At 37.8% G+C, this 16,168-nt stretch overlaps 1 protein-coding gene across 3 annotated transcripts in view; it reads left to right on the top strand.

Moving 5' to 3' along the window:
- LOC139161888 (A.superbus venom factor 1-like) overlaps positions 1-16,168 on the top strand; it is a 150,699-nt gene that overhangs the window by 103,381 nt on the left and 31,150 nt on the right. For 2 of the 3 annotated variants that reach the window (XM_070741584.1, XM_070741586.1), the window contains 5 exons: positions 282-485; positions 1,077-1,152; positions 1,773-1,935; positions 11,205-11,300; positions 13,263-13,413. In XM_070741584.1, the coding sequence (XP_070597685.1) occupies positions 282-485; positions 1,077-1,152; positions 1,773-1,935; positions 11,205-11,300; positions 13,263-13,413 (690 nt within the window). The remainder of the gene's footprint in view (positions 1-281; positions 486-1,076; positions 1,153-1,772; positions 1,936-11,204; positions 11,301-13,262; positions 13,414-16,168) is intronic. The other variant, XM_070741585.1, reaches the window with a different exon arrangement.

Genomic DNA, 16,168 nt, shown 5'->3' with positions numbered 1-16,168 from the left:
ATTTATATATTGTTTCTTCTTTTTAACCATAAGCCACACGGAAATGCTAAGAAGTCTGGTAATCTTGAAACTGAAATACACTATTAACTGTAGATAAGTTAGTCAATAAACTTTCCAATTAGTCCTGGAACCTAATTATTCTATGCTCAATACTCTAAAGGAAGGATAGTGGAGTTGGAAGCAAAATTAGACTAACCATTTGACTTAAAGATATTGAAGCTTAAAGAAAGATCACAAACTACACAGTTTTTTAATGTGCTTGGCAATTTTTTTACATTCAGCTGACCATGTGTCTCAGATGATTGAAAACTCAATTAATGGAAGTAATCTCAGACATCTCATTATCACTCCTTCTGGCTCTGGGGAGTCAAATATGATCACCATGACTCCATCGGTTATTGCTACCTACTACCTGGACACAACAGGGCAGTGGGAGACTCTTGGCGTGGATCGCAGAACTGAAGCTATCAAACAGATCATGACTGGTAAGGCAAATAGTCTCCAGATACGTTTTGCTCAGTAGACAGAAATGTGAGATTCATTAATCCCTAAATAAACAAATATAAAATCAAGAAGCCAAATGTTCTTAAATGAATGGTGAGACTTTTTGTTGTTATTGTTTTCCCCCACAAGATATAGGCTTAGGTAAGGATATCACTTCTTTAACCTGGAAGGATGGAGATAGCCATAGTAACTGCTGAGAAATATTTAAATATGGACTCACAGAATTATCACAATATTCTATAAAAGAAAAGACTCTTTTGGAATCTCTTTTGTAGTGAGTTTAGAAGTATTGTACTGCTACCAAATTCTGGTTTTCAGGCATACAGGACAGCAGTCTTCAGCTCCTTTTGCTGTTGTTAAGGCTGCCTGCTTTCAGAATCTCATCTGAAGAGTATGATGGTTTTATACTGAGACCAGAACACAAATCAAAACAATTGTGCGAAGGAAAAGCAGCTACAGTGAGACACACAGCTAAGAAAGAAGAGTGCAAAACTGTTCTGGATGCCAGTCTGGATGTAAGTGTGATTTTCTATGGCTGGAGCTAAATTTCTTTTTATCTTGTTCCTTTTCAGGTTATGCCCGGCAGATGGTGTACAAGAAAGCAGACCATTCCTATGCAGCATTTACACACCGTGCATCTAGCACTTGGTATGGACAAAAATATAGCCATAACTTTCAGATCCTGGAAAAGCTTTTCGCTAACTTTCTCTATAAATGTTCATATATTTTCATTTTCTAACTTCTGCTGAGGCATCTGATTCTCTGTCTTCCCATTTCCTTTCTTGCTTTCTTCATTCTTTTCTACCTACCCACCTTTCCCTTCTTCCTTGTAGCTCCTTTCTAGCCCATCCTTCAGTCAAATTCCTTTCAGCCTTCAGACAAAATACGCTTTTCTGATAATGGCTTGCCCATATAATATGTCTCCCTCTTGTCTTCTCATGTCTAAAATTTGGTATCAGTCAGTTCTATTGTTCCACCCTCCCCCATTAAAATAAGAATCAGACTATCCTGCTTCCCTGAGTCCTGGGTTGAGACCTGGATTAGTTGAGCTCTTTTTCCTTCCTAGATTGAAGGGCAGATGAGAGATGAGGACTTGACCTTTGTTGTATCATAATATAGTGGTGTGGTGACTCTGGACAAACCACTCTTCCCCTCTCCCTCCTAACTAGCAGCAACCTAGTCATACTTGGCTTACAAAACCAAGAAAGCAACTACTTGTATTATGTTCTGCATTGAAATGGCTAGTTAATACATTATCTTCTTTACAGGCTCACAGCATACGTTGTAAAAATCTTTGCCATGGCTACCAAAGTTGCAAACGACATTAACCCTGAAATCATTTGTGGAGGTGTGAGGTGGCTGATTGAGAACAAGCAACAACCAGATGGAGTGTTCAAAGAAAATGCCCCTGTAATCCATAGAGAAATACTGGTATGGTTTCCTCCCTCCCTCCTTGTTTGATTTAAATAAATCCAGAGGTTTTTAAGTTCTTAACAAAAAACCCAAACCTGGCCATTAAAGAAAAGATTGTACTGTGCAAGGATTTCATTGCTAGCTTTTTCTCTAATGATATTGGCCAACTGTACAGGAATTCAGGCAGGACATGAGGTTACAGTATATGCCATTGTTATTGCTTGTTGCACAGTTAGTCAGATATTCAAACTGGGTGGTATTATTGTTATCATTATCATTATTATTAATATCATTAGCACCACTAGCATCATTAGTATCATTAGTATCTTTAGTATTATTAGTATAATTAAAATGTAATCTTCAATTTGATTCAGTCTGGGAATGGTAAAAACTTAATAGTTCAAGTCCTAACCAAGAACCTAAGAGCTGTTAAGGTAACATCTGAATATATAGGCAGTTCTGAATAAGATGGTTTTTTTCAATCAGAATATTCACTTCTGATAAGTTCAAAATTTCCATGTTACCTAGGCAACCCTGTGAATATTGCTCCAAGAGCTCCTATTACTATTAGTACAATTTTACTTTTTTTGGCCTCTTGTTTGTTCCATGGGGAGCGGGATCAATAGGAGAAGGAGGAGGAGGGTGCGCGTCTCTCCTCCTCGCTTCCAAATCTCCTTCCGCTGCTCCTTCTTCCAATTAAGGCAGTTCTCAAACCTGTGGGGGGGGGGAGTGGGGAGTTTGTCACATGTGTGTGTGTGCCGCCATTGTCCGCCCTTATGCTGTCCCTCACAACTTTTCTGCTCTCTTCTTCTTCCTCGGCAGTTGGCGGGGAAGCATTGAGAAGGGTCCGCAGAGATGGATAGTAGGAGGAATTAAAGCCAGCAGCTTTGAGAGCCTTGAAGGGACTCCCTCAGAGGAAGTGGGTGCCAGGCATGGAGTGAGAGTCAGGAAACCTGTCCTTGCTGGCGCTGGGGTTTCCCCTTTGCCTGCCACTGCCACCGAAAACACTTTCAAGGAGGTGGAAGCCCTACCAGCTGACAAGTCGCCAGGCAGCTTTCCGTGTGTGTGAATCCACCCACGAGGCTCCCTCTGGGCAGTCTTACTGTCTTTCCCTGGCCCCCACCTCCTCCACCTGCCCCCGAACATGGATCAGAATCCCGGCTGTAATAAGGCAAAAGGGGTGACTTTTGGGATTGGTTTGCACACATTATTCGCTTTTACATTGATTCCTATGGGAAAAATTGTTTCTACTTACAAACTTTTCTACTTAAGAACCTGGTCATGGAATGAATTAAGTACATCTGTTCTTGTTACCAAAGACAGAATCTTCCCTTTTTCCATTATTCAATTTTCCATATAACCATCATCCATTCTCTAGAAATAAAAAAATTATGAGTAATAATGAGAAACTAGAGAATGGATGATTGTTATATGGAAAATTGAATAATGGAAAAAGGAAAGATCCTGTCTTTTGTAACAAGAACAATAGGAGAAAATAATAAAATAATAAAAAATAAATAAAAAAATAAAAATAAATAAAAATAAAAAAAAAATAAAAAAAAAATAAAAAAAAATAAAAAAAAAAATAAAAAAATAAAAAAAATAAAATATAAAATAAATTAAATAAAAATAAATAAAATAAAATATGGAGTTGGTTGAGATCAGGGATGCTGGAGAAAGAAACTGAAGGCTACATTTCAGCTGCTCAAGAACAAGTCCTGCAGACCAATTCCATGAAAGCAAAAATTTAACATGTCAGTAACAATAGCAAATGTTGCTTATGCAATGAGAAACATGAAACAGTGGATCATCTTATCAGTGACTGCAGCAAAATCTCACAAACTGATTATCTACAACATTATGATCAAATTTCCAAAATTATACATTGGAATCTACCAGATCTTGTGTTCGAATGCAGCAAAAATGAGTAGGAACACCAACTTGACAAAGTCCTTGAAAATTAACAGGTCAAACTTGTTACAAACAGGTGGAACTTTCGAACGCAAAAGACAGAAATCTGGCCCACAATACGGCTGACATCTCTGTTGTGGAAAATAAAAAAAATCATTGAAATTGCAATACTTAAGAACCTGGTCATAGAACAAATTAAGTTTGCAAGTAGATGTGCTTGATCGAAGCTTTAAACCATGATTTCTGCTTCAAAAAGACAATCTTTGTTGGACACTATGCTGGGGAAAGCTTTCGGTGAGCAAACACATATGTTTAAGTAAATGAATGGGCTCTGTCTGAGGAATGCAGGTAAGACTGAGTTTCTGGCACTGACATAGATTACAGCTAGCTCTAAAGAGAAAAATAACTGCTTCTGTGCTGTTTTAAACCCTTCATTTCATCATGGATGCTTGAGTTCGAACAAGGAGTGAGATTTTATCATAAAATAAGTGATTTCTGAGTTGGGGTTCACTCCAGAGGCCTGTGCCTAGAACAAGTAGTAATATATATTATTTTACTGCATTCCTAGCAAATATTCAAAAATAATTTGTATTTCTTACACCACATATAAACACTTGTTCAACTTTTATAATTTTGATATTTTAATGTTCGTACCCTATATTAATCATAATCTATTTTTAAACTTTCCATTATTACTCACAACTTTTTTATACATAGTATAGAATATAATAGAATAGAATTTTATTGGCCAAGTGTGATTGGACACACAAGGAATTTGTCTTGGTGCATATGCTCTCAGCGTACATAAAATAAAATATACATTTGTCAAGAATCATGTGGTACGACACTTAATGATTGTCATAGGGGTCAAATAAGCAAAGAAGAAGCAATATTAATAAAAATCTCAGGATATAAGCAACAAGTTACAGTCATACAGTCAACATGGGAGGAAATGGGTGATAGGAATGATGAGAAAAAGTAGCAGAATAGAAGTGCAGATTTAGTAGAAAGTCTGACAGTGTTGAGGGAATTATTTGTTTAGTAGAGTGATGACGTTCGGGAAAAAACTGTTCTTCTGTCTAGTTGTCTTGGTGTGCAGTGCTCTGTAGCGACGTTTTGAGGGTAGGAGTTGAAACAGTTTGTGTCCAGGATGTGAGGGGTCAGTAAATATTTTCCCCGCCCTCTTTTTGACTCGTGCAGTATACAAGTCCTCAATGGAAGGCAGGTTGGCAGCAATTGCTTTTTCTGCAGTTCTGATTGTCCTCTGAAGTCTGTGTCGGTCCTGTTGGGTTGCAGCACCAAACCAGACAGTTATAGAGGTGCAGATGACAGACTGATTCCTCTGTAGAACTCAGCAGCTCCTTGGGCAGTTTGAGCTTCCTGAGCTGGCGCAGAAAGAACATTCTCACCCATTCTTCATTTCTTGTATTCTTACTATTAATATAAACTCATTTTCCATATACTAATATACCATTCCAGTTAAAGTATAAATTCCTCTACTATCTTAACAAATATTCAAATGTAATTTTTATCTTTTACAACTTTTAGCATATATAAACAATTATTCAGCTTATACAACTATATGGTTCTAATGTTCTATTTATTCATACACATTATTAATAAGTTTTAAATGTATTTATTTATTTATTTATAAAATACAATGGCTAAATACAATTAATTAAATTAGATATCTAACCTAAAATCCCATATATTTAAAAAATCAATCGTACACATTCAGACCTCAGCCATACATAACATTCATCGGCCAAGGGCAAGATCTAATTGCCCCAAGCCTGGTGATATAAGTGAGTCTTTAGACTCTTGTGGAAGGCAAGGAGTGTGGGGGCAGTGCAAATCTCTGGGGGGAGCTGATTCTAGAGGGCCGAAGCCCCCATAGAAAAAGCTCTTCCTCTTGGCCCCACCAAGTGACATTGTCTGGTCGATGGGACCTGGAGAAAGCCAACTCTGTATGACCTAACTGGTCACTGGGACTCATACGGCAGAAGGCGGTCCCGCAAGTAATCTCACCCAATGCCATGTAGGACTTTATAGGCCATTACCAACACTTTGAATTGTGTCTAGAAACCAATCAGCAACCAATGCAGTCTGCGCAGTGTTGGAGAAACATGGTCATGTCTAGGAAGGCCCATGACTGCTCATGCGGCTGCATTTTGCATGATTTGAAGTTTCTAAACACTCTTCAAAGGTAGCCCCCTGAGGGAGAGGGGTGGGGTCAATGGCCGTGGCAACATGGAGGTGCCCTCATTCCACTGAGGGTAGCCCTGAATCGCCACCATCCGGGGGTCTCAGTTCAGAAGAACCGGGCCCGATCTTCCCTGGAGGGGAGGAGATGTAGGGGTTTCGTTTGTCACCAGTACCCCGGGCTAAGCTCATGAGGCCGGAACAAGGGATTGCTTATCCTGGGAGCAGCCTACCCCATGTCTCCCACCATATCTGCCTCTCCCCAGCAAGACTGGAATATTTTAGCCCTCTACCACCCCAGAGATAGGCTCCCCCACTCCTCCCACCTCCACACCACCAGGCAAACTGACCCTTCCATTCATAACATTTATCCCATTCATCCCATATATGATTTCCATCCATTCATTCCCAATCACCCATCTCTAAAATTAACCCCTGTATAAATTAGTTAAAATCCAACAATAAAACATTAAAATATGAAAGCATTAAAACATGAAAACTACAATTAATATAAATTAAATCAAAATTAATTCAAGCCAGTATCTAAAATGAATATAAGCCCCTGGGTCAGCCTAGCCACAAGATCTTTCATTGGGGATGTGAATTGTCCCCTTTTCAATAGGTTCTTCAATAAGTCTGACACATAAATTCATTCTGTGCGCTTCTTGAGGGGAGCAGTTCTCACAAAGGTGAGTTCTTAAATGGAAAACATGTAAGAGTTCTTTTCCAGATCCCTTCCCTCTTATTTCAATGTCTCTAGCCATTATAATTAAAATAATACTAGGTATAATAGGGTGTTTTAACATCCATATTCCCCCTTTCCTACCACCCATCCAGAGACACACCTTCTTAAAGGTGAGCTTCCTGAGGCTCTCCGTATAAAAATGGAAGGGAGTTTAATGAGGCTTTGTTCTTAATGCTGGTCGTCCCCCCAGCCAGCATACACAGTTTGGGTCAGCCTCCAGGCTTAATCCTACGCAGTTCAGCCCTTCTCTCGTGTCCCTTCTACTGTTGGCCTCTCCCACTGACCTCCAAGCCTGGTTTTGTGCTAAGGGCCTCTGCCTAGTACAATCAGCTCACCTCAAACATCCAAGTGACCCAGTGTCTCATTAGCTCGGTATCTTTCTTTCAGTGCCGTTTCCTGCCTCATACTATCCTCAGCATTGGCTACTCTTACCAGCCAGTGCTCTCAACTCTATCTGGCAACTCCAGCTTTCTCCAGCCTCTGCTTCCTTTTCTTTGCTTGCTTGCCTAGACGCTGGTCACTCTGCCCAGCAGTCCCTCTGGCGCCGGCTGCTCCCATCAGCCAATGTCCTCAGCTCTGCTCAGTGGCTCCAACTTGTCCCAGCTCCCAATATGTGCTCTCTGCTCTCCGTCCCATCCATCACCTTGGCAGCAATTGCTGTCACCCACTGGTGCCACGTGGAATGTTCAGCCATCCAACGCTTGGTCACCTCAGTCTCGTTCACCTCCAGCGCTTGGGCTGAGTCTCGCATTCAGCCACCATCTTCTGCATTCCAGCTGATCCCGGATTCTCTGTACTGCCATTGCAAAGCACCCCAAAAAGTCACAAGAAGCATCCGTGTTAGAATTCCAAAAAGTGAGGGATCTTCAGCTACTCAAGGGGTAACACAATCCTGACCTGAATTAATATTTTTCAATGTTAAACTGTAGTTCAGCAGAGCAGCGGATCTACCTCTGTCCTGCTGTTGATCTAGCCAGAACTAGGATGTACTTCATATTCCTTCTCTTTCCATTTCCCTTTATCCCACATCTTTATCCCACCAGATTTTTATTCTCCTCTTTTCCCCCCTTATATTGTCTCCCATATATTTCTTTTGTATCTTTTATTTCAACTGCTTTTAAATCTGTATTTTGACTATAATCTCTTTTTTATTTCCCCTTATCTTTTCTCCACAAATATCTTCTCTTTCATGTCCTCTAATATATTTTCCTTCTGCTCTAATCCCTTTTTCTCCATAAATTTTATTATTATGTTTTGGTTGTCTTCTATCTCCTCCTCCTCCTCCTCCTCCTCCTCCTCCTCCTCCTCCTCCTCCTTTTCCCACTTCAACTGCTTCCTCCACTTTTTCAGCTTCTACCATTCTTCCCCATAGTTCTGGTCTATGCTTGTTGTTCCTGGTATTACATGTTTCCTTTTTGTCTCTATACAATCCATACAGATGCTACTTCCACCATCTCCTTACATTGTTCTTTTATAACGTTTTGGATGTCTTGATATGTTTGCTCCATTTCTTTAACTCCACTATTTCCATTTTAATGACAAACCAGTTTTAAGAAAAGAATTGAAGGAGTTACCCACTTCAAAATAAAAGTTCCTTGCGTTGCACGATTCTCCTCTTGGCAACGGATGGCATTCTCACTTCAGTTTAGTATTACATCGCTCTAGTATGTTAATAATCCAGTTTTAAATGTTTAAATTATAAATCCAATATATGGGTGAATAAATAATAATCAGTTTGATAGCTATAAGAATAACTAGTTCCAAATCCAGTATTTAAAAATACCTTTCCAATGACACACCTTCGTTTTGAGAGTTCAGGGTTTTTTCCCCTTTGTTTTCTTTAAACAGTTCTCTTAATTTTTTGTAATTTCTTTAACAATGACAAAAAAAATATTATTAGTGGCAATTTATGCACCAAATGAATGTCAAAATAAGTTGTATGTGAATCTACATACAAAAATAATTGAATTGAATATGAAAATATTTCTATGTTGTATTATTATTGTTATTATTATTTCCCTATAATGAAATGTTTTTATAGCACTAAATAATAAAGCAAAACCACAAAAAGTGTGTAGCCTTTTAGAGAATATGCAACAATAGGTCAAGTATGTATAAAATAATTTTAAAAACAGGACTGGAATGTCACCAGTAGAAGCAGGATGAAAGGGAAAAAGAGTAACTTTGATAAGATTTTTTTAGAGTATATATTTTTTATTTTTCCTCCGTACAAACTTTTACAATACGTTACAAAAAACCTTCTATTTATGTTACAATAAAAACAGTATCTCATTAGTTAGTCATGTATAATCTCAAGAATAAATTTCTAATTCCAAATTATTTACTTTTGGTACATATCAAACTTCCAAACCTCAGCCTCTAATTTTGACATCTAGATGACCAATTTTCTTCATACTAGATTCACCATTAACTTCCTTTTAACACTGTTAACTCATTGTGCTTCTCATCTTACAAATCTATATAAGTCATGCCTTCTTCTACTTTTTTTCTTTAAAAACAAAAACCCTTATATAACCTTCTCCTAATTAATAAAAATAAAGAAATATATATAAAAAACAAATCTACATATTTACTATTAAATCAAAAAAAGAACAACAGTTACCAATCCAAGCTTTTAAACCTTACTTTCTTATATTTATGTATATAAATATAAAATTCAGCACAAAAATATTCTTTCTCATTTCTCACCTCTTTTTATCAGTTATTATATAAAACAGTTGGGCTAGTTCCATTGAATCAAGGTCACATCTGGTGGAGCATATATCCCAGCCAAATGCCGTCTCAACTTCGCCAGCAAATATCTCAAAATGCAGTCTCACAGTTGCCTTCCTTTCTTTTACATTCCAGTACAATCAAAATAATAAGTTTTAAATCAATTTTATTTCCACCTTTCTAGCTCCACACCAAATTTATGAAGTTCTTGGATTTTAGTTTTAGTTTTAATTAGCTTTTCATGTCCATTTAAACTCAATTGAAGAATTCCATTGTTAATATAGATGCTTCCCCACTTCCGTTATAGCTTGTCTCCCAATCTCAAGCAAAGGCAGTCTTTTAAAGTATTTTCCCCTCCGGCAAAGTGCTCACTTTCTCATTCAGAGCTTTTCTTCTTTTCAAGCTCCAGCACAAAACTTACATTGCCTCACTTTCCAGATAACATCCTTCACTCTTTTTCTATCCTTTAGTCTGTAGTTGCCTTGGCTAAGAGCGGCAAGCCGCTTCCACTCCGCTGCTGGTGGAGGCTCTCGGTTTGCACCCAGGGGATATGCAGACCCCAAAACGGGTCCCCTTCTTCCCCTCCCCTTCAGGGATGTTCTGGGCTGATTCAATACAATCAGCAGCCCAAAACAGCAGAGGTTCAGCAATTCTTCCGCAAGAGTAAGAGGAATGCTGTGGCAGCGAGGCGGATGACCATGCCCTCTCAATAAGGTTTGACTTAATGAGATAATAAGCTCTGTAAGAGAATAGAGCTTTGTGCTCTGCCCACTGCTTGCTTGCCTCTCCTTCCCCCTCCCACCTGGCTCTTCCTCCACCTGCCTTGGAGGAGTTCTCCCCGTGATGCATTGACTATGTGGAATTGTCCTGCAGCAACTTGGTGGCAGCAAATTGGAAAGGGAGAGTTTAGTTTATTGATTGATTGATTGATTGATTTGTTTGTTTGTTTGTTTATTTATTTATTTATATAACAAAGTAAATAAGTACAGATAAATGGGGACAGTAAAACAGGGGTGGCATGCACGCTGGTGCGCTTATGCATGCCCCCTTTATTGATCTCTTAGAAATGGGGTGAGGTCTACAGTAGACAGTTTGAGGTTGAAGCTGTGAGGGCTTGAGACTGTAACAATGGAGTTGGTAGATGGTAAGCTGGCTGTGGGGAGCTAGCCACAGCAAGTTGTCCCATTTTACTCCTTTCCTGCCCATCAGCCCTCTATAAATAAAGCGGCTGGAGTTCTGGCATACATAGAATTCTATTTGTCTTTATGAAGTAGCATCAACTAATCAACTTCAGACTATATAAAGCCTTGAAATTGCCTAGGCCAACTCTGTGTTAAAGCAAATAATCTAAAGTTTCATTAAAAGGACTAATTACTTGTTCTTTTGTACATAGTCTGACAGAAAATTCCTTTCACAAAGTTTGCTGCCCTTTGTTCTTTCTCTCCTCACAAAATGTTAGGTTAGTTTATAGCTCCCATATGGAAATGCAAAGTTGAATGTTTTCTCAAATTCCAACTCTTCAACATCACTGCAAGTTGATTGGTGAAATGTGAATGGAGTTAGAGATTAAAAAAACCAACCCCTTAACTCTTTGTTGCTCCCCTGTGTACTCCCAATGAATAAATACAGAGAAGTGTTTATTTATTAGCATCAATTTTATCTTCTTTTTCCCCCTCCCTCTACTGTTTTCTTTTAGGGAGGAACTCAACGTGATGGACCAGAAGTATCTTTAACAGCATTCATTCTGGTTTCATTATTGGAATCCAGATCAATCTGCAATGAACACATCAGTGTATGTGATGCTGTAATGGGAAGTGGTTTGAGGGGGCCAAAATATGAGCACATCTCTAGCTTTTTTATGATTATAATATTCCATTTTCCCACCTTCTTGACCCCAGGTTCAATATTAGAAGCCTTCAGGATCTCAAAGTAGCCTAACGGGCATTATTCATTTCAAAATAATCAGTTCAATACGGATACTTTAAAAAATGCACATATACTTTCAAGCAGTGAAAGGCCACAAATTTTTTTACTACCACACTATGGGTGTGGCTTATTTTGTGGATGTGGCTTGATGACCATGTGACCGGGTAGGAGTGGTTTGTCAATCATGTGACTGGATAGGAGTGGCTTGCTGGCCTTGTGATCAGTTGGGAGTGGCCTGATGATCATGTGACCGGGGGGCTTAAAGGTCATGTGACTGGCTTAAAGGTGGCGAACTTGATATCACTCATGTCAAGGGTTTGGGTTAGGGTGCCTGGCCTCTCCTCGCCTCAAAGAGATACAAGATATTTACTATTACTGAACATCCAAAATATACTATTTAATCCTATATGCCATATGTGTTCATACATATTATACACAGGCACTCAAAAATATACTTTATATACTATATGTACACACACACACACACACACACACACACACAGCTCTTCTATAATTATACACATTCAACCTCATTTACTGCGATAGGAAAAACATACCCAGAGTCCACTTTCTGCCACACATTTAACCATAACCTCTGTATATTAGAACATTACACATGCCTTCAGATGTACTTCCCTAGCTTGCATTGTTACAGCTAGGAAATCTCATGGATTGAGTAAATTGTGGTGAATCTCACTGTAAGCAAGAGTACTCTTGCTTAGCAAACAAATTTTGGGCTCAATTGTGGTCATAAGTTTTTCTTTCTTTCTTTCTTCCTTCCTTCCTCCCTTCCTCCTTTCTTTCTTTTCTCTTTCTTTCTCTCTCTCTTCCTTTCTTTCCTCCCCTTTCCTTTCCTTTCCTCTCCTCTGTTCCATTCCTTTCCTCCTTTCCTTTCCTTCCATTTCCTTCCTTTCTCCTTTCCTTTCCTTTTCCTTGTTCCATTCCTTTCCTCCTTTCCTTTCCTTCCATTTCCTTCCTTTCTCCTTTCCTTTTCCTTGTTCCATTCCTTTCCTCCTTTCCTTTCCTTCAATTTCCTTCCTTTCTCCTTTCCTTTCCTTTTCCTTGTTCCATTCCTTTCCTCCTTTCCTTTCCTTCCATTTCCTTCCTTTCTCCTTTCCTTTCCTTTTCCTTGTTCCATTCCTTTCCTCCTTTCCTTTCCTTCCATTTCCTTCCTTTCTCCTTTCCTTTCCTTTTCCTTGTTCCATTCCTTTCCTCCTTTCCTTTCCTTCCATTACCTCCCTTCTTTTCTCCTCCCCTTTCCTTGTTTTCTTTCTTTTCCCCTGTTCCGTTCCTTTCCTCCTTAATTTTCTCCTTAAAATTAGAAAAGAATATAATTCTATATTGGCAAAGTGTGATTGGACACACAAGGAATTTGTATTGATACACATAAAAGAATAGATAGGTTATTCAAGAATCATAAGGTACAACACTTAATGATAGTCCTTAAATAGTCCTAGTATAATATTATGACGAAACAGGCATTATTAGCATGTAAAACATACAAGCAGGAAGAGGGCAGCACATATTCACTTTATTTATTATTTATTGAACACCACAAATAGGTGACCCTGGGCAGCTTACAACATAACCCTTACACACACGCACCCATGGCAGCAGCAACACAATCAGATCAAGCACTTGATTAGCTCCATCTCCATTTGTGGTCGTCAGTCTCACTGACAAAGCCATGTTTTGTGGGGCCTTTCAGAAAAGCAACTTAGATGGGACCAATCATACCTCAGGGAAATGATGTTCCACAGAGATGCCCACAATTGTCCTCCAAACATTCCTAATGGATCTCTTCTCCTTCCCCTGTCCTCGCTTCTAGATCCTATACAGCAGCATCAACAAGGCTGCAAATTATTTACTCAAAACGTATGAGAAACTGCAAAGGCCTTACACTACGGCCCTCACAGCCTATGCTTTGGCTGCTGCAGACCGACTCAATGATGACAGGGTACTCATGGCAGCATCAACAGGTAATACACAGGTTTGCTTTAAATAGAAGAAACTAGGAGTGGTTGGGTTTTGAAAGATTAGCTTGGAACATGACACACAGTGGATCAATTTTTAGAAATTGCAGTGACCAAAAATAAAATCAAGAGCCACATGCAAGTGGCATCGGTTTGCTTTTAGCTGCTTGGTCAGGTAGAAAACAATATCAATAAAAATGGATATAAAGCTCTTTTTTTAATATAGGGTGCCAGTTGTTCATCCCAACAAAAGGCTGAAGAAAGTTGTAGCAAATCATTCCTTTATTTTTACCAGACAATCTATAGGACTGTTTCATTGTGTTTCTACTAAGAGCCTAGTTAGCTTCAGAAAGTGTTTACCATTTTAATTTCCAACTCATTTGCTGTAGGAGGAAACTGTATTAGTTTAAAAGGCACAAACTTTTATTAGCTACAGCTCATTTCATGAGATGCATGGAGTGGTTACATGGATTTAAAGAGCTGCAGTGAGAGAAGGGAGAGGAAGAAAGGGTGATTATACAGATGCAGGTGGCTTTGTTTTATTGTTTGTATATAATATTTATATGCCCATCCTTCCATGAAATAAAACTCTGGGCAGTTCACCACAATAATAAAAATGAAAACAACAGTAAAATGAAGATTTGGCACTTCAACCAACATTATCTGGTCCACTAAGAAGTAGAATCCCCTGTGTCCTCCTGCAGTGCTACTGCAGTGCCTGAGAAGAAAGCCAAGCCTTTTCAGCTTTCTGAAATGCTAGAAGGGTGGGAACCTGCCAGATGCCATGGGATGAGTGTTCTGCAGGGTAGGCACTGCTATGGAAAATATATTCTTTCTGGGCCTCGTTAGATGGTGATATTTAAGGGACGGAAACTGGAGCAGAGCAACCCTAACCAATCTGGTACAATGGCAGATACCCACAGGGAGAGGCAGTCCTCCAAATTAGGTGGCAGTGTACCACATATGTTTTAGGGTATGTATTTTTCTCTCTAAAACTTTACAAAGATACAAATTCACATATCTTCAAATTTTGATACAATATAGTATCAATAACCATTTTTAAAATTAACATTCTTAATTATATACTGTATCTAATTTGTTTTGGTATACATTATTTATCTTGTGCTACCTCATTTTCTAATTTTGTCATCTGGATTTAAAATATTGTTTTCTATTCTCCTTTGGGTTTAAAACACTATTAACTATTGAAATTTCTATTGGCTATTTGCTTTTTTCTACTAAATCTATGCCATAATACTTCAGTCCACTTCTTATATTCTTACTTATCTCATTCATGTTTTTAAACCTTCATTTTTATATAAATGCCCTTTAAGAGGAAAATTCCAAATTTACTTCTCTTCAAACCAACACCACAAAAAAAAAATCAATTCATATCAGCTCTTTCATGCCTTAACCATAGCAACATAAGGAAAAAACAAAAAATATTATTAAGAGTTTAAATTGCATTATTTTCTTTCTGTGCTTACACATTATATTATTTCTTTCAAATATATCATTTCAAATTTAGCAAATCATAATTATAATATAACATATTTTTCTATGTATTTTTCACTGAAAATATCTTACACTATCAATCCCAGTATAATAATCTTCCTAATATATTTATTTTCACTGTTAATCCCAATGTGATAATTTTCCCTAACCTATATATTTTTCATTGTCATTTCCAATGTAATAATCTATAACTTCCACTGTCAAACCCAGTATAATGATCTTCCCTAATCTATTTATTTTCACTGTAATTCCCAGTGTAATAATCTTCCCTAATCTATGTATCTTCCCTATTATATGTATCTTCCACTGTCAAACTCAGTGTAATAATCTTCTCTAATCTATTTGTATTCACTATCATCCCAGCGTAATAATCTTCCCTAATCTACTTTTCCACTTATCATCTCAGTGTGATAGTCTTCCTTCATCTATTTGTTTTCACTGTCATTCCCACCATAATATGTTATATTAAAAATGTCAATCATACTCCATACTGTTTTTTCCCCAAATTAGTCCCCCTTTAATAATCATACCTTTATTATATCCATTTTCCCTTTACCCCTGCTTCTCTTTTCCATTATAATTCCCATTATAATAATTTTATAGTTCAGATAATCAATAAATTCAAATTTATCTCTACAGATTATCATTGTCCGAATCTTCTTCCTCCTGCTCCTTCTTATTTCTGCTCTTCTTTTATTTTCTTTACTTTCTCAGTTCAGTTTCAGGATATAACAAATCTGTAATATCCACAAAGTTAAATGTAATATCCCACATATTTCTATAATTCTGTAGAATTATTCTTTAGAATAATCCTTCTAAAACAATGTAAATTTTCCTCTTCAAAGTGTTGTAGCCTCCAGATGGAAATAATTAAAAATATTCAGAGTCAACATAGATAAGATGTTCCAAGAGCCAAGTCCAGCAAATAGAAAATCTTCTCCTGCAATTATTCCTCCAACCAGCAGGTGGCAATCTTGTTAATTCCACAAATATATTTTGACTTGTTTATATATTAAAACTTAATTTTCTCATCTGATTAAAACCAATTTACTAAAATTCATGAAGATAATTCAATAATCAAATTTTTAAAATCTTCAATCTTGGGCTTTTACTTTCCTTTCAGAAGCTTTCCACTATTGTATCCATTGCCAATTAGCGGCTTCCTCTCCATTCCCCCCCCCCAAAATCTTTTGTTTCCATTTAAAGTCGAAAAGAAAAATAATCCAAGCTCCGATCAGCCAAATCA

This window comes from Erythrolamprus reginae, chromosome 2, assembly GCF_031021105.1.
Source record: "Erythrolamprus reginae isolate rEryReg1 chromosome 2, rEryReg1.hap1, whole genome shotgun sequence".
NCBI classification, from domain to species: domain Eukaryota; kingdom Metazoa; phylum Chordata; class Lepidosauria; order Squamata; family Dipsadidae; genus Erythrolamprus; species Erythrolamprus reginae.
This window is presented reverse-complemented; position numbering and strand designations above follow the sequence as displayed.